The following is a 22,729-nucleotide window of genomic DNA, read 5'->3' on the forward strand; positions in this document are numbered from 1 at the left end:
GATGGATGGACCAGCAGTCTGGCTCAGGAGAAAGCAGTTACTGTTGATATTGAAAAGAACCGCATATTACCTATTTTTTTATTTCTAAAATAAAATAAAATGGTACACCATGAAACTTTGGTTTCCTAGGTGCTCACAATGTAAATTAGCAGCAACAGAAATGCATCTCAAAAATAGAAACTGAAGTGAAAATAGCAGCAGCAAATCCAAATTTTAAAAGCAGCAAAACAAAAATGAATTCCTATGATCATTGTTTATATGTTCTCCCCCAACAACAAACTTCTCTGTGTACTATAACATAGTAATGTGACATATACCTGGGTGTGAGAATGGACAGTGAGGGGACATGCCACTAGAGGAGGCACCACAACCCAAAAGGCCCTGTCCCTGCTTCCTGCACACCTAACTTCAGAAAACAGGAGCTTCCTTAGCAGGGCTTCATATGAAGTTCTTAATAATTGGGTCAGTGGTCCTTCAGGCCCCTGGCCACCAATGTTATAAGGCTTTCTAGGTCTGCCCCAGCACTTTAAATTGTGTCCAGAAGCAAAGTGGTAGCACTGAGTCAAGCTCTTCCAATAACGATAATGAATATTGTCTACCAACAGTCCTGTTACAGTGACTTGGCAATTTACATTTGTTAAGCAGATTAGAGGCTAATAGCCCAGGAAGTTTTCCTCAGAAGGAGCTTATGATTAGGAAGAAGTTGGAAATCTTTCAACGGGAGAGGCCACCAGAACCTGGAAACTGACCTGCAGTTTTGAACTGTGACTTGGCTGAAAAATTGCATTGAAAACATTGCTAATATTAAGAATTCGTCCTCCATTTTAGCAGTGGTTTCGATGCAAACTGTTTGGTGTTATTGAAGCAAGGTTCACTCCACCAGCCCATCAGCTGATGAGCAGGGCAGAGTGTGCTTTGTTCCAGCAGATGAATGATTGGGAACTGGCTTTAAAATCCAAATTGTTCCTTTGCAGCCACATCAGTACCTGCCCCACAGCATATGTCACATGATGACAGGTATTGGGAAAGAGGGTGTGGTTTAAGGGAAATGGCCTGGTGGCCCAAATTCAGCCTGTAGACTGGAGACTTCCCACCCCTGCTTTTTACAAATTTGTAGGGTGGCCACAATGGGAAAACTGGTTGTCGTCCTCAAATAAATAAATAAATAAATAAATAAATAAATAAATAAATAAAAGGCTATTGTAGAAGGTAAAAAGTTTCACAAAGGGGAAACCAAAACAATCAAGGGGATGGAGCAACTCCTTTCAATGAAAAGTTACACAAGGTGCTTTTTAGTTTAGAGAAAAGGCAAGACCGGGGTGGTCCATCCCATCCATCCATCCATTCAATATAACACTCTTCATCCGTAGATCTTAGTCAGGGCAGTTCACAACATGATGATACGATCAAAGCGTATACATTTTTGCATAGAATGGAGAAAGTGCATAATTTTTAAGCCCCAGGGTTCTCCAGTGAAGTTGAATATTAGGAGTTATGGGACAGACAAGAAGAATTACTTCTTCACACATAATTAAACTATGAAACTTCCTCTCGCAAGAAGTGGCCACCAACCTGGATGGCTTTAAAATGTGATTAGACAAATTAATGGAGGATAAAGCTATCAAAGGCTGCTGTTAGTCATGAATCATGATAGCCATTCTCTCCAGTATCGGAGGCAATAGGCCTCCAAATACCAGCTGCTTGGGAGCAACAGCGGTAGAATATTATTGCTCATGGATTCTGCTTATGGGTTTCCCACAGGCCTCTGGCTGGTCACTATGAGAGCAGTATGCTGTACCAGATAGTTATAGATCGTTTATTTATATGCTACATTTTCCACAGATACAGTTGTCCTCAAAGCACAATAGTGCAATAACCATGACACAAAATAAAAATTACAATCCCTAATAATTCAGCAGTTCACTGGTGGATGCAAGTCAAAACTGTGAGCAAAATGCTTACCGGTAAGTCAATAAGCAATATCCCAAAGGAGCCCCAAAGCTGATGACGTTAGTAAAGGGATCAGCAGTGTTGTGCCAACAGGTGGACTTGCACCCACAGAGACCTTCCCTGGCAGCCATAGGATCCTTTCCCCAGCCCCTCCCCCAGCTGAAAGGAGGGGCTGGGGGAAGAAGCATTTCATTTCATTTATATCAAGGAGTTGATTCGAGAATAGGTTTCTAAGCGGTTTACAAAATATAAAGGACCTGTTACACACAGGGGCAGAGGAAGGGGGTGCGGTGGGTGCAGTCTGCCCTGGGTGTCACCACTGAGGGGGGTGACAAAATGCCGGGCGGCACTCACCGCGGGGCCTGGGAGAGACACGGTGGCTTGGGCGCGCTGCCCAAACGGTCCACCTGCTGCCTCCCCCCTCCCCAGCTGTAGGGCGGCTAAGTGAGAGGAGGCAGGCAGACTCTGGAAGCCCCATGGTGCACCCTGCCCCTATGGGCAGCTTGCCCCACCCCTGGGCGCACCGCCCCAGGTGCCCGAGTGGCTTCCTCCACCGCTGGTTGCACAAACATTAAAATGTAACTATCCGTAATTAATATGCACAACAAAACCATCCCATCAGAACATTAAACTATGAGCATCCATAATTAAGACACACAATGAGACAATCTCATTGAAACATTAAAATATAAACATCCAGAATTAAAATATGCAAAACAGCAATCCCACACAGCAATTGCACAATAGGTTGTGGTGTGTGCTTGCTTGTCGTGTGTGCATGTGCGCTCGCTCGCGCAAGTTTCTCCAGTTTGTGAAGGAGTTTGCAGGTCTCAAAAGGTTGAGCCCCTGCATTAGCACCTGCTAGATCAGGGTTAATGGCTCATTTAGTCTAGCATCCTGTTGCCAAGCTGGCCCACCAGTGGGAAATCCTCATGCAGGACCCGAACACAACAGCAGTCTCCCCTCCTGCAGTCTCCAGCAAGTGGCATTGAGAAGCATTATTGCCTCTAACTGTGGAGGCAGAATGATGGCTAGTAGCCATGGATAGCCTTATCCTCCCCAAATTGTCTATTCCTCTTTTAAAGCCATCCAAGGTGGTGACCACCACTGCCATTTGTGGGAGCAAGTTCCATTGTTTAACTAGGTGCTGCATGAAGAAGTGCTTTTATCTGTTCTGACTCTTCCAACATTCTGTTTCATTGGATCTCCATGACCTCTCCCCACTTTCTCCATGCCATGCTTGCCTTTTCTCTAAAAAGTTCCAAATGCCGCAACCTTTGCTCACAGGGAAGTCTCACCTCCCTATCTCCCCAAATTTCTCTCCCTCTCTCGTCCCATTTGCAACTTCTGAACAACCTGGTTGCCGTTTTTAAGTCCCAGTCTGCAAACACCCCAAATCTCCAGTGATCTCTCATCCTTTGCACCCAGCTCTCACTGCCAAGCCCAGCTGGTGCTGCACCCAGAAGCTGGGAATCTCTAACAATATAAATTGGCAAAATTTACAGCTGCATTCTGAACTAATGGCAGTTTGGGGACAGTCATCAAAGACAGCGCTGTGTGTTACCTAAAGCAGCTCTTAACCCATTACATTTCATTCTTGTGATTTTCCATCTCTCAGTGGGGAAAGGAATGGCATAATCCTCTCCAGCTTGTTAAGAATATGAGACATTGTTAGTTTTACCCAACTAACAAAGTGCTATTGCAAAAGTATTGAGATGCGATGGCAATGGAGGCCAGACAAGAAGAAAGAAGCAGAAAACGTACTATTCATGTGGAACTGCACCCCCAGTCAGGCATCTGAACTTGGCCCTCAAAATTCCACTTAGAAGGGCGAGAAGAGGCAGCTTAATAGGCTCCTAGCGGCTAAGTGATGGGGGAATGTGTCTCATAATTGCACTCAGCAAGCTCACTTGAGCGAAAGAGGCAGGGAAGGGATCAGGAGGACACCTTCAGAGTGTGGAAGAGGAAAAGGACAGGAGAGGGGGTAGAAAAAATGTGAAAACATGAGAAAGGTATATAAAATTGTGCAGAAGTTTCTGAAGCCGAATGTTGGAAGATTCAGGACCGACAAAAGAAAGTGCTTCTTCATGTCGCTAGGAAATAAGTTAAACTATGAGAGAGGTGGTGGTAGCCACCAATGGCTCTTCATCTGGAATGGGTCACCTGTGAATGGTGTGGATGCAGGATTTTAACACAACACATAATTCACCAGTGGAATTCGCTGCCAGAAGATGTTTTGAGGACTGTTCCACTGGCTTTCAAAGCAGATTAGGTAGGTTTGCAGAACAGATTTAACAATTGCTGTTAGCCACACCAAAACAACATTGATGTTGAACAACAGTTGAAGAGATGAAGAAACTAAGATTTGGGATGGCCATCACCTCCATGCTCTTCTCGTGAATTTCCAGAGGCATCTGGTTGGTCTATGCTACAGAATGCTGGACAAGATGGAACCTGGTCTGATCAAGCAAGGCAATGAAAGTATATCCTTACGGAACGAAAAGGTCTGGGGAGCATCTTAAAAATCAAATGTATATTAATTCTAGCCATATATTTTTGATTTTTAAAATCTGATCATGAAGATCAACATAGCATCTGTTTTGCATGCAGAAGGTCCCTGGCATCTTGAGGTAAGACTGGGGGAGAACTTTTCCTGAAGCCCTGGGCAGCCACTGCTAGCCAGTCTAGACATTACTGAGCTCAATGGCTCAGTGTAAGGCAGATTCCTCTGGGCAGTTAGCTCAGCTGGTTAAAGTGTGGTGCTGATAATGCCAAGGTCGTGGGTTCGAACCCCATATGGGCCAGCTGCATATACCTGCACAGCAGGGAGTTGGACTAGATGATCCTCAGGGTCCCTTCTGACTCAGGGTCCCTTCTGACTCAGGGTCCCTTCTGACAATTCTATGATTCCACAAACACTTCTGTTCAAGCAAGTAACAGTTTCTAAGGTGATGATTCCAGTCACAGATGCCAAAAAATGCAAAGGGTTTAAATTTAAGTGCCCCTTGTAGAAATGGCCCCGGGCTCAGCCATTCATAAACAAGTTACATAACACCAAATTATTAAAAGCCAAGCCACACTTCTGAATTAATGAGCATGGGAAGATGGTTTATGGAGGTAGTGATGTCGGAGCAGGTGAACATCTCTACCAGCCAAAAAAAAGTCTGCAAAACTTCAAAGAAGCCAGAGAGAGGGAGAATGATGGGATGTGTATGAAATCCTGCATTTCCATGAATGCTCAGCTCTGCCTCCCTTTCGACTACACTCCAGGAGCCTGCGAGATCTTTTCTCCCCACATCTCTCTCTTTCTCTCTTTCCCCTCTCTCATTCCTGCGCTTACTCTCCTCTGTCACCATCTGTCACAACTGCGTTCTCACACCCCCTCATTTCCCCCTTTTTTCTCCCCTCTCATTTTCTCCCTCCCTCCCTCTCTCTCCCCCCTTATGCTCTTTCTCTCCATCATAATCACTATGTCACTCCCCCTCCTTCCTTCCTCATTCTCTCTCTCTCTCAATCTCTCTCTCTCAACCATTCATTCTCTCTCTTCCTCCCTCATCCTCGCCCCACACCTCCTCCCCTGTCGCTCCCCTCGGAACCTCTTCCGATTGGCTGGTGGCACCGTTCCCGGGAGTAATTGACACACCGCTTGATCTACCTAACCCTGCGAGAGACAACAAGCGCCCCCCCCCCACTTCAGCAGAAGGAGAGCTGGAGGGGCGGGGGGATCGTCCGGCTGGGCTCCACTCAGCAAACGCTGCAAGACTGCCTGCCTTCTTACCTGCAGCAGCCCTGGAGAGACCAGGTGCAAAAGTATCAGCAGCGGCGGCAGGGAAGCAGATGTAGGAGCGCAGGGGCCTGAGCAGGGATGCCACCTCTCCAGCAGAAGCAGAAGGAAGGGGAGATAATCAGGTATCTCAGAGGAAGTGGGGGGGGGAGATGTTAAAAAGCATTACGGATTCTGGATTTATACCAACTTGGGAATTGAAATATTTTTTGTCTTTCCCCCTCCCCAAGAGGAATTAACAAGAATGCTAAACATCGTCCTGGAGAGTGAAGGCAGATATCCATTCTTTTGATACGTGAGTATTGGGCAAACTTGCCTCCTGCTTCTGCTTATATTCCCCCAAATTCTGTTGCATGCAAAAGTTTTCTTTGGACACCTGTATCATTGAAGCTCCCTACTGTGTTGCACCCCTCCCCCCCCCCCGATCTCCAGGGGATATGCAGGTTTTAAAAAATATTTGTCTATTGAGTCCAAGTAGGAAGGGAAAACAAGCGACAGGGTCTAACAGTCTGGACGGCAGAGCTACTTATCTTCAGATTCACTGGCTTGTGTTCTCCTGCTGGGTCTCTCCAGAGCACCCACTTGTTGTCTTCCATTTCACACTTTGGTTGCCGTTTGCAGTCTGCAACTGTTTGCTCCAGAACAAACTTCTGTGGAGTTGTTGCAGAGTAATTGGGATGAAGATTGCAGTCTTGGGTTGTAAATCTTTTGGAACAGAATGAGACAAGCTGTACTCAGTGGCATGGCATGGGTTTGCTTGGGACTGGGGCTCCTTGACACTCCTGTAAACATTAAGAGGGAAATGTGCAACAAGTAGTACACACACACACACACACAATCACACACACGTGAAATTCTGGATGTGGTAATGATAGCATGCAGATTTGAACTATGGGTCATTTTAGATGGGGTTCTCATAAGTAAAGTTTCTACATCTGCAGGCACACGAGACTCTTTTTGAAATCTTTGGTTCTGTTTGGAGGTTGTTTTTGCCATGCTGGCTTTTAAAAATAACCCAAACTGATTACTAGGCAGGTACAGGTCTTTGTGATCTCCTCTCCCATCCTCGGTGCAAGACAATTTTGAACAAACCCATTTCTCCATATAAGTAAAAGTCAACATGGTCTCCTTTCAGGAGAGATGGCATTCTTACTTACAGGATCCTGGCCTGTCTTCGTATCCTCTTTGTTGCTAGATTGACAAAATGATAAAGAGAGCTTTCATTTCCGAAAGGCTGATTGACATGTTGAACCGATGCACAAAATGGAGCCCAATAACTGAACATGTGGGGAATTTATGAATGTGCATATCTGAAGCAACTATTGCCAAAACAAGACTGGGGTTCTTTTGGATTAGACACTGCACATATGTAATTTACTGTCCCGAAGACCTTACAGAATAAAGGTGAGTCTGGACTAGTGAGTTAACACACATATCTCATCGGCATCATTTTGGAATTTTCATTGGCTGACCTTTTTTGCACAATAAAATGCACAGTCATTACTAATTCCTGAATTGGGATCCAAATGTCTTTCCTTGAGGCTGTGCTTCTGTTTGTAGGATCTTGCCTTTTCCTAGCACCCAAACAATAGTATTTTTTCTGAGGTGGTAACTTCAACTCCCTCCAACAGTTTAGTCCAATCTATTCCAGTTGGGGGGGGGGGCTGTCTAGAGTAATGGCTGTGTGAGGATCACCCATCAGTGCCCTCATCTTCCTCATCTTCTCACCACGTTGTTAGCTTGCAATTCCTAAACACAGATGCATTTGTGGGTTTATTTGTTTATTTAAGTGCCATATTGCTGGACCACTCATCCAAGGTTGGCTTCACACTTCCACTCATGTCAGGGACACTTACCTGAAACACTTAAAACAAGTTATTCACACTGTGTTGCACCAAAGTTGGGACTCAAGCTTTGAGCAACTGGCCTCTAGAAATTCTGCACCAAATTTGTGGCAAGAGAAACTGGGAAAGACAGACCATTTCACAAAATTTCTCCATATGGGAGGATGGGGAAGATAAATTATCCAGCAGTTTCCCAGGGATGGGGCAGTAGAACAGTTTTGTTCTCCCCTGCCCCCCGCTTTGTTTCCCTCCCCACCTGGCCACCATTTTGCATCTTCCTCAGTGCCCCAGACCTAGCATCATTCCAGGGTGCTGTGCCAGATTGCAGGAATGGCAGCTGCCACAAAAAGGCTAAACTAAAACTAAAATTTCTGAACGGTGGCAAATATTCCAGAAAAATTCTGCAAAGTGGCCTTTTGGGGTTAAGAGGGGGTAAATATCAAAAATTTATCAAAAGGAATGTATTTGGTGAACCTTTCGTTCACCTCTAGCTGGAGAATTCGTTTAGCCTTGTTTCTTTGTTTTTGTATTACTTTTTTTAAAAAATGGTTAAAAGACCATGAAATATCAGGGTGAGCTTTCCGTCCACATTATTCTTCACCTACTTCCTTGCTTTAGCTTTCCCCACAGCACCCCCATTCCCAGCTGGACTTCCAGGGCTGTTCCTGGAACTCCTGAAAGTCTCTTTAGGTATGTGCTCCTAGATCTGCATCATCCAGCCCAAGATCCACTCCTCGAAATCTGGTTTCATTATCTGCATTTCAGGGTCATCCCCACTTCTGCGATTGTGGAACTGCTCTCATAGCTAGAAAGGTCTCCTTTCTCGTGTTTCACCAGTAGCTACCTCCAGTTCAGCTGGTATAGAGAAGGGCAAGTCATTTTCTTCCTTCAATTCAGTGTATGAAGAGCCCTGCTAGATCAGAACAGTCTCCTGTCCAATCACTGTTCTCACAGTGGCCAGCCACATACTTCCTGGGAAAGACCACAAGCAGACCTGAGCGCAGTAGCATTTTCCTGCTCGTGTTCCCCAGCAACTGAAATTCATATGCAGACTCTCTCTAATGCTGGAGGTGGTATATATTCATCCTGGCTAGTAGCCATTGATAGCATTATCACCAGTGCTCCCCCCTCCTCTAGAAAAAATAGGTGCCGGTACTCATCACCATGAAGTTGTTGCAGTAAGTGCCACACTTTTTAACAACAAAAAAGAGAGGTGCCGGTACCGTGTACCCTTTTTGCACCCCCTCAAAAAAGCACTGGTTATTGCCCACTAATTTGACTTTTCAATCTTTAAAACTGCCCATGTCAGCAGCCATCACTACATCTTAAAGTAGCAAGTACTATAGTGGATGTCAGGAGCCAGAGACATGCGAGACATGCCTAGGGGTCAGCGATAAAAAACACAGTGTCAGTACAGTTAACTCTTTATTCTGAGAAACCCAAACAGCTCAGACCTAGTGATTCCAATAAATAATAGTAATAATAATAATAGTAATAATAATAATAATAATAATAATAATAATAATAATAATAATAATACCTCACCCATCTGGTTGGGTTTCTCCAGCCACTCTGGGCAGCTCCCAACAGAATATTAAAAACACAATAAAACATTGAACATTAAAAACTTCCCTAAACAGGGCTACCTTTGGATGTCTTCTAAAAGTCAGATAGTTGTTTATTTCCTTAACATCTGATCAGAGGGAGTTCCACAGGGCGGGCACCACTATCAAGAAGCCCCCCTGCCTGGTTCCCTGTAACCTCACTTCTCGCAATGATGGAACTGCCAGAAGACCCTCAGCGGTGGACCTCAGTGTCCGGGCTGAACAATGGGGTTGGAGACGCTCCTTCAGGTATACTGGGCCAAGGCTGTTTAGGGCTTTAAAAGTCAGCACCAACACTTTGAATTGTGCTCGGAAATGTACTGGGAGCCAATGAAGGTCTTTCAGGATTGATGTTATATGGTCTCAGAGGCCACTCTTCCCAGTAGGGCGTGCCGCAGTTATAGTGACTGAAGGTCCTCATCTTTCCACCCAAAATATTTTATTCAAATTGGCACCCTTGCGAAGACCACTTTGCCCCTGGCCCTGCCCACCACTGAAATGTAGCCCACCCTGAAGGGAATGTGGCTCTTGGCCTGGAAAAAAACTTTTCCCCAATTCCTGGTTTAAAGCAGCTCCCTCACTTTCCATTCCAAATTTGCCCAATTTTCATTCCCATTATAACTCACGACAGAATGCCATTCTGGAGCTTTATATACAGATCTGGCATCAAATGAAGGCAAAAGGAAACCTAGTGAAGATGTAAAGGGGTAACCAGGACCACAAGGCATCTCGTTTTGCCCAAGCTAATTCTCACCTCTGCAGTGAAGCTCTCTGCCCACCCCAGGCCGTCTCATGGCAACAGCTTTGGCTTCCCATCCTCTGGCACTACCCATGCCTGCAAGAATATGTCTTTGGTTGGGTGAAAACAGCAGAAAGAAAATAATCATAAGGATAACAAGGGGAATTAGAAGCAGAAAAGGGCTCATTAGTCCTCCCTCTCATTAAACAATGAGTTCTGGGCTTTGTCTAACATAGTATCAAGAGACTGACGACGGGACTTCATTGGAAAATTAGTGATTTCACTGTGTATTACAATCATTTATGCAAATGACCTGGGAGGTGTAATCAGGCGTCTGGGGAAGGTGGCAGAGCTCTTAATGGAGGGTGAAACTGACACAGGAGTACTTGAGAGCCCTGTGGCAAATTCAGATAATAATAAGGGGTTTTGAATGCCCAAAGTTTGAATAATGAAGGGTCTCATAAAGGGTCTCTGGTAGAGGGAAGCATTATATTTCTGGATTCTCGGCTTTACTTGATTCAATTTATTCTCTCAAAACAATTCATCTCCTGGACCTGCAGCACTTCCATCCAAGTAATATAATTGTAGAAATTCAGGCAGAAGGCCTGGTGGTTTGTTTCATTGGAGCACTGGATGCAGAAATGTCATCAAGGACATAAGGATGATATGTCAACACATTTAGAGGAGGGATTGGCGCTTATTAACAGGATGTTTGAGGAAGGTTCCTTGTTGCCAGGACTGGCTCTACCATTAGGCAGAATGGGAAAGCAGCTGGTTTTGAGTGACATGAAAGCATAGCAAATGGTTAGTTGATTTATTATTGTAGTACTTTTGCAGCAAAGGGATGGTAGAGGCACTTGTGGAATTTTCTGTCTTAGGTACCCAAATATATTGACCAGCTTTGGGTAATATACACCTTGACTTTGGAAGTAGCAAGATGTATTAGGTTGTCTCTACCCATTGTTGAATCCCAGAAGCCAAGACTTAAGTTTAGAGCAAGTACTCTTTGGGGAGAAAACCCCAGCAGAAATTTAACATTGCAATACAAGCATCTTCAGGATTTTCTGTAAGCATATGAGTATCATTTTTCATGCAAAAGCCTGATAGGTCAATCAGCTGCTGTCCTTCCCCTTTTCCTGTCACAGAGACAAAGATTTTCCAAGGGTTCAGCAAGAAACATGGTTGATGCTCCTCTGCATAGGAACAACCACCGCTTTCTAAAGTTGACAAAAGTTTTAAATGAGGCCTGAGGACAACTGCATAGTGGACAACTATAGTCTACCTATAGATGTTCCTTGGATGATTACAGTGCAACAGAGAAATTAGCTTAACAGGGGCCTTTATTGTATGATATAGTGAGCATAATGATTAATCCAGCCATGTGCCAGGGTGTCATAGTAACAGGCTAAAAGGTACAGGTTAAATGACCTAGCAATAGATTGTTCAGTGAGAATACAGTAACAGCAAAAGCATGTCCAGCTGAAAGGGCTTCCTCCATTCAGAGGCCAGTTCTTCAAGATCTCATCCTTAAGGTATTTGCAGCTTTGGATTTGGGTTCACATTTTCAGTAAGAATCTTTGACAAGTCAAGTATGGAGTTCTTTCCCCAGGGCAGTTCATATCACTCCTTCATTATTTGTCTTTATTCGCCAGGTGAAAATGTTCCTCTTCACCCAGACCTTGGACTGATTAATATTCTACAGCCTTTTAAATGTGTTTTGGGACAGGGGGGTTATTTTTTTCATTATGTTTTTGTTCTATTTATTTGTGCTTTTATCCTGTATTCGTTTCTTGTGGACTACCCTGAGATCTCCGGGTGAAGGGCGGTGTATAAATTTAATTTAATTTAATAATAATAATAATTAGTATTTTTAAACTTAACTGAAGCTAAATATGCATTTGAGTCTGAGCCATTTGTAGAATGCACCATTTTATATACAATATGGGTGTCAGTGACTAAATCTGACCAATTCATCAGATTTTAGATCTCTCCCATTTTCTATAACTGTCCAGTGGCCCAATCATTTCTAAGAACCAACTTTTCCCTCGTGACACAGTGAAGATGGAGATGCTCTCACTTTTCTGAGCAGCCTTATGGTCACTGCATGCTTCCATTTCCTTTCCCATCCTTGGAAATTTCCCTGCTAGTTTTAGTTGTCAGCCATGCCATGACTGGAGAACTGGGGGCACAAGCTAGCAGCCCCTGGGCCAAATCTCTTCCCTCCTGCCATTTGTCACCCTTTGAGGCAATACAGAAATGGCAGCAAGTACTGGGGCACTGATATTTGGCAGCAGGCCACTTGAGGCCATAGTGCAACTGCTTAACACTAGTCTCCAGCAAAACTATTTGTTTTATTCATTTATTTCATAAAATTTATACGCTGCTAGATTGAAAAAACACAACACAGAAAACAAACCCTCAATGCTTCCCCCCCCCCTTGGGTGATAGCTTTGGTTTGTTTGCACAAATCTTTTTTAAAGGGTTTATGTTTGAAGGCAGAATTTTCTTTAAAATATTATTTTTATTGGTTTAGGCAATATAGATCTAAACACTGAAAGACAAAGCTTTGGCATGCACTCAGATAGGAGGCATTTGAGTCCCTCGTAAGACATTTTAGGCATGATCCAGCCAAAGCTGGATGTAAGAAGTGGAAAAGTCTATGTAAGAAGCAGAAAACTGAAAGAAAGAAGTTTACAGTCTGCTGACCATCAAAATCAATGGGGACTTCTTCGTGCACCTTTCTGTACACAAGAGGAGCACGAGCCACTCAGCTGTAAAATCTGGAATCTCCATTAACTTCTGTGCTCCTCTTCATGCCCCAGCAAAATGAATGGAGTTACCATTAGGTAACTGGTGCTACCTTTAGTTTGCTATAAGATGCATTATAAGCTCTCTCTCTTCCCCCCCCCCCCGTTCTTCCCAAATGCAGACCCCTTCCGACTGATCCAGTGGGATAATCACCTCACTCTTCTGCCATGGACAATTTCAACTTCACCACCATACTGGCTTCCTGGGAAGAGAATTCAACAGCCAGCTGGGCAGCCCCTGTTTCTGGGAACCTATCCCAAGCTTCCAGGCTCGGCCTGGATGTCAGTGGTGTACTCATCCCTCTGGTTTACCTCATCGTCTGCGTGGTGGGACTAGCCGGAAACTCCCTGGTCATCTATGTGGTTTTGTGCCATTCCGTGAGCGAATCGGTGACCAACGTCTATATCTTCAACTTGGCACTGGCCGACGAGCTCTTCATGTTCGGCTTGCCCTTCTTGGCTGCACAAAATGCCTTATCCTATTGGCCTTTCGGTTCCTTTATGTGCCGGCTAGTGATGGCCGTGGATGCTATAAACCAGTTCACTAGTATTTTCTGCCTGACCGTGATGAGTGTAGACCGCTACCTGGCGGTAGTGCACCCGGTGAAATCATCAAAATGGCGGACGGCACGTGTGGCCAAGGCGGTCAGCGCCACTGTTTGGGTGCTCTCTTCCGTGGTGGTGCTGCCTGTGGTCGTGTTTTCAGATGTCCCCCCGGGCATGAGCACATGCCACATCCAGTGGCCTGAGCCGGCTTCAGTCTGGAAAGCAGGTTTCATTGTCTACACAGCCACTCTTGGCTTCTTTGGGCCTCTGCTGGTCATCTGCCTATGTTACCTGCTTATTGTTGTCAAGGTTCGGTCGTCGGGCAGAAAGGTGAGAGCACTGACGGCCAAGCGCAAGCGCTCCGAGCGGAGAGTCACGCGCATGGTGGTTGCCGTCGTCGCGGTCTTTGTCCTCTGCTGGCTGCCTTTCTATGTGCTCAACATCATCAACGTCATCTGGACTTTGCCCGAGGAGCCATCTCTCTTTGGCATCTACTTCCTTGTTGTGGTCTTGCCCTATGCTAACAGCTGTGCCAACCCCATAATCTATGGCTTCCTCTCGTACCGCTTCAAGCAGGGTTTCCGCAGGGCTCTTCTCAGACCCTCCCGCCGAGTGCAGAACCAAGAAATTGCAGCAGCAGCAACCACGGGTGGTAAGATGGAGGAAGAGGAAGAAGAAGACGACGAAATGGAGGCAGAAGCAAGTGAGGTCAGCAAGATTGCCCAAAACGGCAATGGCATGCAAGAGTGCGCCCCCATTAGTGGGGCAGGGGGGAGCAGTGAACAGAAGCCACTGCCAGAGGAGCCTGGGATCTCTGACAAGCCAAGTGTTATGAACATTAGCTACTTGTAGTGACTCTTCTTCTCTCTGAAACACCCAGGCAGTGACTCATTTGGAATAACAAACGGAAGGATCATTCATAATGCAAGGGATTCCTAAAAAACAGAAAGCCTGAGAGGGATGTGGGCAGATAAATATCCTCTTTCAAACAGTAAAGCAAGGCCTAACAACCAGAGTGGCGGGTAGAGCAAAGGCTTCTGGGATTTGGTTTGGAAGAAGTGTATTTCCTTGGCTGACATGACTGGTTATTAGAGTAACTCTAATAGTCATCAGGTCAGCTGAGGAAGGTCAAGAGAGTCTGTGTCCTCTCCAACATCTTACAGCTAAAAACAGGGATTCTCATGTTTATGATTCTCAGACCAAGAAGTCTGCCAAGAAGTAATCCCAACTCCATCCATGCATTATTGTACATTGCTGAAGCCGTTCTGTGCTAATATACCCTGCATTAATAACTCAGCCCACCATAACAATTTCCTTAAAATAGGACCTCAATCTCACCCCAACTCTGATTGGACTTCTTGGAGCAGGAGCAGCCAACCTGCTGCTCTACAGATGTGGCTGGATCCCAACTCCCATCAGCTCCAGCCGGCATGGACAATGATCAGGAATGATGGGAGTTGTAGTCCAGTGACCTCTGGAGGACACCACATTGGCTATCCCGGCTTAGAGAATAGCTATGACTCAACCCCATTTGGTAATGTTTATTACTGTTCTGATTCAATGGACATGGGAAAGAGGAAAGAAAACAAACTTATGCACAAGGGAAATTGGAGAAAAAGGAATATCTGGGGAAGGGCCTTAGCATTTTATTTTCATACAGAAGGTCCCGGGTTCAGTTTGCAGCATCTTCCAGGCAAGGCTGGGAATGGCCCATGCCTGGAACCCTGGGGAGCTGCTGGCAATCAGGGCAGGTACTGACTGAGATGGACCTCATGGTCTGACTCAGTATAAGGCACCTTCTCATGTGCTCCCACTAACAAAATGATGGGAGCGGGTGGCACTGTGGTCTAAACCACTGAGCCTCTTGGGCCTGCTGATTGAAAGGTTGGCGGTTCGAATCCACACAATGGGGTGAGCTCCCATTGCTCTGTCCCAGCTCTTGCCAACCTAGCAGTTTGAAAGCACACCAGTACAAGTAGATAAATAGGTACCGCTGCGGTGGGAAGGTAAACGGCATTTCTGTGTGCTCTGGTTTCCGTCACAGTGTTCCATTGTGCCAGAAGTGGTTTAGTCATGCTGGTCACATGACCCGGGAAGCTGTCTGTGGACAAACACTGGCTCCCTTGGCCTGAAAGCGAGATGAGCACTGCAACCCCATAATCACCTTTGACTGGACTTAACCATCCAGGGGTCTTTTACTAACAGGGGCATTTTACTAACAACATGCTTTAAAAGCCATTCCAGAATCTCTTTTTTAAAAAATAATCTGTTATTACTAAGGAAATGTCCCAGAAAATAGGCAGTATACCTGAAAGACAAGGTCTGTTGGACAAAAATGTAGGACAAGATATAAGTCTTTGGAGAGTCAGTGCAATATAGTGGCTAAGAAGTGCAGTATGATTGTATGCCTATTTACTGAGAAGTACACCCCACTATATTCAATGGAGCTTACTCCCAAGGGAGTATTTATAGGATTGCAGCCTGAGTTATGGACCAGGAAGTCCCTGATTTAAATCTCATTTCCTCTCTGCTAGTATTGTCCCCATACCACCGACTGGAACACTGAGAACAGTCTCGGCACCCCATTCTGCCACACGGGTATCCTAACCTACCTTCCAAGGTTGTTCTGGGGATTACTGACTGAAGGAACCAGAGATGCCAGCTTCTGAAGGAAAATGGCAGGGCTGATGTTGAATGTGGTGGCAGCACAGCTTCAATGGCTCCTCCTCCTTCCGCCTCTGGCAGGCAGCTGCTTCAACCCTCCTTCCCGTCTACCAGAGGAGGAGGAGAAGGAGCCAGCCTCTAAAGCTGTGCCCTGCTTGGCTCCATGCTTGACCTCCTCCACTGCTTTTGAACATGGGGAGAGGCCCTGACCCCTTCCCAAAAATATTGGGGGGAGAGCTATGTCCCTATGGGATGGCGCCTCTGTAAGGAATGTATATGAAGTGCAATGAATGCTCTGAAATGCTCTCTTTTTTTAAAAAAAAAGACTAGAATTGTGATTATTCTCGCTGCAGCTTTGCTCTGTAACATATGGAGAGGTTATTAAGCACAGCCTTCTGTTCAGTGGAAGGGGTCTTGTTTGTGATGTGCCCTTGTGGGTGAGCAGGGAAGGTGGCAGGAAAAAAAGAGTTTGTTTTTATGAAATGCTGCCACTTATACCCACCCTTTCTGACAAGTAACCACTTCCTCAGGAAGCAAATACAATAAACTTTTTCCCTCCAGAGGTATTGGCCTCCATTTCTCATTGCTGCCTTTTACGTTTACAAAACTGTTGGAATTCTCCTAAATGTGTTGTCCCTAACTTTAGGATCTGTGGTGGTTTCTCGGTGGGAAAGGGCGCAGAGGAGAAATGTTTTGGGAATACAGTGGTACCTCGGGTTACATACGCTTCAGGTTACATACACGTCAGGTTACAGACTCCACTAACCTAGAAATAGTGCTTCAGGTTAAGAACTTTGCTTCAGGATGAGAACAGAAATCGTGCTCTGGCGGCACGGCGGCAGCAGGAGGCCCCATTGGCTAAAGTGGTGCTTCAGGTTAAGAACAGTTTCAGGTTAAGTACGGACCTCCGGAACGAATTAAGTACTTAACCCAAGGTACCACTGTATTCACAACATAGCCATGATCGCTGCATAAGGTTCCATTGCCAGAGGATCTCTCCATTGCCTCTGCATACCAGTTCCTGGGAATCACAAGCAGGGAAAGTCCTTCTTACACCTGGGTCCTCTTTGCTGGCTTCCCCTTGAGGCATCTAGGTGACCATTGTGAAGATGGGGCTAGATGGGGCTTTGACCTGATCCAGCAGAGCTCTCCTGGTGTTCTGATGCTCACATTGCACTCTTCTCCCTCCCCAAGTAGCGGCCTTTGAAAGCTAAATGGCAGTCAAGAAAAACCCCGAACAGATTAAGAGAGCTTTGTGAAGACAGGCACACTTCAACGCTTCCAAGACCTCACCATTTGTCATCAACATTCCTTTCAGCCTCTTTAAATTTCTTGCGGCCGGGCTTTCTTCTTCTTCTTTGCTTGAGTAGGAATCCTTGAAATTAGTTTCCGTGATGGTGCTAGGCAATATCTGGTGTCAACCCTTCTCCTCTTCGCTGAGCGGCTTCAACAAGTGCATTTATTTGAAAACAGCCATGTTTGGGAGCGTGTTCAATGAAAAATGAGAGTGGGTGGGTGGATGGGAGAACAAGTGGGCCCAAGTATGTTTCCTTCAGGTTTATTCCGCTTCCACAAGTGCTGGTATATGACTTTCCCTCACCCCCACGCCTTGAACTTTCCGATACACGGCCGTTGCTAAGATACACAGACCAACTTCAATCTGGAGTCCTGTGTGTGATCTTGGGCACTCTCCTCCAGAGGTAGCTTTCGGAAACGGAAAGAGGCGGGTAGGGAGGGGGGACAAAAGAGAAGGAAAGAACAGGAGGGAAAGGGTTTTGATATGCTGAGGGGGAAATACATGGGTGGACAGGGGTGAACAGAGAAACCCTGCTCTTCAAATTGCATCAATCACTGGGTTTTCTTTTTCCCCAAAATGCCCCATTTTGGAACAGCCCGGGTGAAACTGTGAGAAACTATGTTAGCGTTTGTGCAGTTTTTCTTATATTTGAGTCAGAGCTGATGTGTTAAAAGGAGGTGAGCACATTTCAAGCTATCAACACCTTAAACGACTTAAAGCTGAGGTATTACTCCTTAACAACCTGTAGCAAAGTCTATAGAGAGCTATAAAAGGGATAGATTTTAGCATGTACCTATGACTGAAGTCTGTGTCAGTGTTACTGACCCTCAAAGCTACAATTGGCTTTGCTGCTGTGATGTCATTGAGGCATCGGACAGCCTAGTACCAGGCAGCTGATAGAGGGAGTTTGAGAAAATGAGCTTTTGCTCATTTATATTGCAATACGTCCCACTGAACGTATGGTGTACGTGTGGTGTAGTGGTTAAGAGCGGTAGTCACCTAATCTGGGGAACCGGGTTCGCGTCTCCGCTCCTCCACATGCAGCTGCTGGGTGACCTTGGGCCAGTCACACTTCTGTGAAGTCTCTCAGCCCCACTCACCTCACAGAGTGTTTGTTGTGGGGGAGGAAGGGAAAGGAGATTGTTAGCCGCTTTGAGACTCCTGAAGGGGAGTGAAAGGCGGGATATCAAATCCAAACTCTTCTTCTTCTTCTTCACTGAACTCAGTGAGATTTACTTCTGAGTGTACATGCATACATTCAGTCAGTATACTATCCAAGTATTGCCTACAGTATTACTGTGGGCTTTAAAATGCCATCTTGTTGGCACAAATCTTTTTGAGTGGTTCTGGAGCTTTGTAATGGACTCCAATTCCCATCAGCTGCAACCAGCATGGATAGATTATGGGAGATGTAGTCCAACAATGTTGCTGTGTGTGTGTCACAGGTTCCCCTTTGTTGCTTTAACATCCTTTTAAGAGAAAACAGAATTTTATTTTATATTTTATTTGTAAACCAGTGCGAGGGTTTATTACAATCGAGGTACACAAATTTTGTTAAATAATACAAATAAAGAAATATTTGCTGTACAGTGGTACCACTGGTTAAGAACTTAATTCATTCTGGAGGTCCGTTCTGAAACTGAAACTGTTCTTAACCTGAAACACCACTTTAGCTAATGGGGCCTCCCGCTGCCGCCGGGCCACTGCTGTACGATTTCTGTTCTCATCCTGAAGCAAAGTTCTTAACCTGAGGTACTATTTCTGGGTTAGTGGAGTTTGTAACCTGAAGCATCTGTAACCTGAAGCGTCTGTAACCCGAGGTACCACTGTACAGGGTTAAGACTCTGCAGAATGTATGAATGAGGATCTTGTCCTTGAAGACTAGTGCAAAATAACTTCAAGGGAGGTAACAGAGAGAGAAAGGAAGGACTTCATAGTGTAGTGGTACCTCTAGTTGCGGACACGATCCGTTCCGGGGTGCTGTTCACACCCCAAAAAGTCCACAACTAGAGCAACGCTTCTGCACAAGCGCAGAGCACAATAGAGCGCTTCTGCGCATGTGCAAAGCAAGCAGAGTGCTTCTGTGCATGCACAAAATGCACAGAGGTGATGAATACGTTTAGTGTAGTAGCTAGAGTGTCAGACTAGCACCTGGGAGATCAGGGTTCAAATCCCCACTCAGCCATGAAGCTCATTAGGTGACCTTGGGCCAATCACTGTCTTATCTCAGCCAAACCTTCCTCATAGGATTGTTCTGGAGATTAAATGAGGAGGAGGAAGAGAACCACGTATGCCATTTTGAGCTATTTGGAGTAAAATGTGAGATATAAATGCAATAAATAAATAATCATAGATAGCATACTCTATCAAAATAATAATTTCAAAGGAAGACTCCAGCATGGAAACTACTGAATTGTAATCAGTTTTAGCAGGCCTGACATAGTGGATATTGGTCTCAATAGACACGGGGAATGCCCAGCCAACTAGAGAGTGGAATTGTCTTTCTTCAATTGCTCATCTGTTACATCGTTCATCTTGCCACTACATTCATTCATCATGCTTGGCCACTGGTCAGAAGCGAGTTGTGGACTCTGATCTACAAAAGTTTGTGCCACGATCTATTTATTAGGCTTTAAGGTTCTACAAGACCCAGGTTGTCAAATTCTGATGAAAACAGGAGCGGAAATTGCCGGTGTTCACTTATTCGGCTCATGGGACTTGTAGTTCAGCAACATCTGGAGGAGCAAAGTTTCCCACTCCTGACATGGATCATAGAAAATTAAGGCTGCAATGTCTTTGCATGTTCACCAGGCAATAAACCCCTATGAACTCAGCAGTAAAAAAAAGCCCCAGATCGGGCTGGACAAGTGGATCCCACATTGTAACAGGAGACTGACACTGGGTAGGAAAAAGCCATTGCATGAAACCCCACTGGCTGTTCTGTTTGGGAAGAGGTGAGGAAGCATGAGGGTTGGGGTGGGAATCTGAACTCAGGCTCCTTGTGGTCCTGGGAGGCAGCAAAGCCCAGCTGCCTTTTGCTCCTGCAGCTTGAACAGCCTTGAGAGTCGTGTCTGGCTTGCGCACTGCGCAAGAGAGAGCTGCGATGGGGATGACGGCAGAGGAGCCTCACACACAGAGCAGCGTTGGAGTTGCATTCTGGGCATGTCTTAGTGCATCTGTTTCATCCGCTGTGGAAATGGATTTCTCTCCCCTAATTCCAGGTGCAGAGTCGGAGAGACGAGAGGTTTCTTCAGACCCCACAGGGGGCAAAGTGTTTTTCATTGCTGTCACACGGTGGCCAGAGCTGTAAGGCTTGCGGCGGACACACCAGCCCCTGCAGTGCCTCTTCCCAGCTCCTGTTTGATCACAGTCAGGTTGCATAGGAAGAAGTACACACACACACACACACACACAAATTCTAAAGGCAAAAGCAGCCTCTGTCTGTGTGCCTGCTGTAGAGGAAGAGAGGCCTTTCCTTTGCGACTCCACACACCTCGAGTTTCAGCTGGCCCACCACAGCACGGCCGCCCACGCAAACGACAATGACACACAGCCCTCCCATGCAAACAAGGTTCACCCACGCAGCACAAACGCCACGTACCACCAACACACCCCCCCCTCGGCTGGATGTACCCACTGCACTAATCAGTCACGTCTCCTTCCCTTCACAACTGCCTCTATAGCCCCTTAAGCCACGGCTGTGGCGTCTGGAGAGAGACGGAGGGAGAGAGAGAAAAGGGAAAAGAAAAGAGACCTTTGCTGGGCTTTAAAGAGATTTGGAGAGAGAAGGAGGGGGGAGCGAAGGAGGGGGTTGACTTGGCATAACGCGGGGCCTATTACAAGGCGACGCATCTTAATCACTTGCGCAGGCTGCTTGCACACTCGCCATCCCTGCGAGCTATCGTCAGGAGGAGGAGGAGGGGAGGCCTGGCTGCCGGCACTCTCGCTGCAGCTCCGATGTGGTGAAAAACCAGCTGCACACATGCACGGTACACACCTCTGAAATGAGCAAGGGGCTCCACAGAGCCAGAGCGGGCACGGAGCAGTTCATCTGCTTGGACGAGTGGATAATATGCAAATATTTGCTCACGAAAGCATGCCACTCTGTACTTTCTCAAGCATAGACTATGCTAGTGCCACACACAGCTTGCCTACCCTCACACAGCACAGAGGCACGTTACCCAGAACCAGGGCAGGCAGGCACAGATATGCGCTGTGTAGTTGGTGTGGCACATCGGGCAGTGTAGTCATATCTCTTCCCACTGAATCATTGGCAGTCTCTTTTCTGTGATCATGTTGACTTGGTACATCTACTAGAATTGCCAACATTTTTTCACTGAACAGTTCCTGTGCCTTAAATACCTGGAAATTCACTACAACCGTGTCTCCTCCCTGCCTCTCAGCATCTTCCACCTGAGACAGCTGCCCGACTCTGTCTCATGGTAGGGCCAGCCCTGCACATGACTACTCTCACCCTACCACAAAATGGACCATATACTACTGTATTATTATTATTATTATTATTATTATTATTATTATCTGATTGAGTTGGGTTTTCATTGGCAGCTGCCAGTAGCAGCTGGTGGAGCAGGTCGGGGTGGCATTGCTCACCTGGTTTTCCAACACAGAGGCTGCTGTCAGTAACTGAGAGGGGTGAGGAGGCCAGCGTGGTGCAAGCACAGCAGCAGAGCCAACCCCAGCGCATTCCTCTCCATCTCCATAACTGGCAGCAACCTCTACTTTGGGAAGCCACTTAAGCAACACCACCCCACCTGCCACTACTGACAAACTCATTCAGAAAATACCTGTGGGACAGAATGCAAGTGGATTAACTTGGGAAAATAATAGGTTCTGTGTCTTACCATGACATGCACAGGCCGGCAAATGTATGCCTGCAGTGCATGCCTTGTGTGGGGGATAATTGTTTGTCCAGGTGTCCTGCTTAGCCAAGAACAGGTGTTTGCAGACTGAGGTCCTCCTGCACAGCACGTCCTGTGACTGCTGTTCCCAACCACAGATGCAACTGTTCCCAGGGATAACAATTCATTTGCTCACGGAGTGCGAACATAGTTTTCCACACCATTATATCCATGATCCCAAAGCCAAACCAAATCAAATAACTTGGGTTATCGCTCTCCATCTCCCCATTAACCTCAGCGAGTTTGCATTGGGCCTCTTATCTAGATATCAAGATTGTTTGCACCATCGGAGATTCAGGTGTTATTTCAAAGATTCTTATCTCGGGGTCCATATCCCAGCAACAGATCTCTCCTACACAGGTAACAGGGTTGCAACATGGTTTTAGGTGCACATATCAGCCAGCTTGGATCGTGTTTCATTTCCACATGTTTGTTTACTTGTCATAGACTTAGCCACTGTAGTCCGTGCTTTGCTTAACTTCCAGATGGGATTGTTGCAACATACTCTGTGTGGGCCTGCCCTTGAAGACAACTCATAGCCTTCAACTGGTCTAAAATGCAGCAGCCAGGTTACT

At 46.0% G+C, this 22,729-nt stretch overlaps 1 protein-coding gene and 1 non-coding gene across 2 annotated transcripts; both read left to right on the plus strand.

Moving 5' to 3' along the window:
• Positions 1-4,680: 4,680 nt before the first annotated feature.
• TRNAI-GAU (transfer RNA isoleucine (anticodon GAU)) lies at positions 4,681-4,754 on the plus strand. Its single transcript has one exon. It is a non-coding gene; the product is annotated as a tRNA-Ile (tRNA).
• A 394-nt stretch (positions 4,755-5,148) lies between these two features.
• Positions 5,149-14,365, plus strand: SSTR3 (somatostatin receptor 3). The gene is made up of 3 exons (XM_053405597.1): positions 5,149-5,859; positions 5,965-6,029; positions 12,851-14,365. The coding sequence occupies exon 3, from the start codon at positions 12,897-12,899 to the stop codon at positions 14,124-14,126; it is 1,230 nt and encodes a 409-aa protein (XP_053261572.1). The 5' UTR covers positions 5,149-5,859; positions 5,965-6,029; positions 12,851-12,896; the 3' UTR covers positions 14,127-14,365.
• The last annotated feature ends 8,364 nt before the right edge of the window (positions 14,366-22,729 follow it).

This window comes from Podarcis raffonei, chromosome 10 (assembly GCF_027172205.1).
Source record: "Podarcis raffonei isolate rPodRaf1 chromosome 10, rPodRaf1.pri, whole genome shotgun sequence".
Taxonomy (NCBI): domain Eukaryota; kingdom Metazoa; phylum Chordata; class Lepidosauria; order Squamata; family Lacertidae; genus Podarcis; species Podarcis raffonei.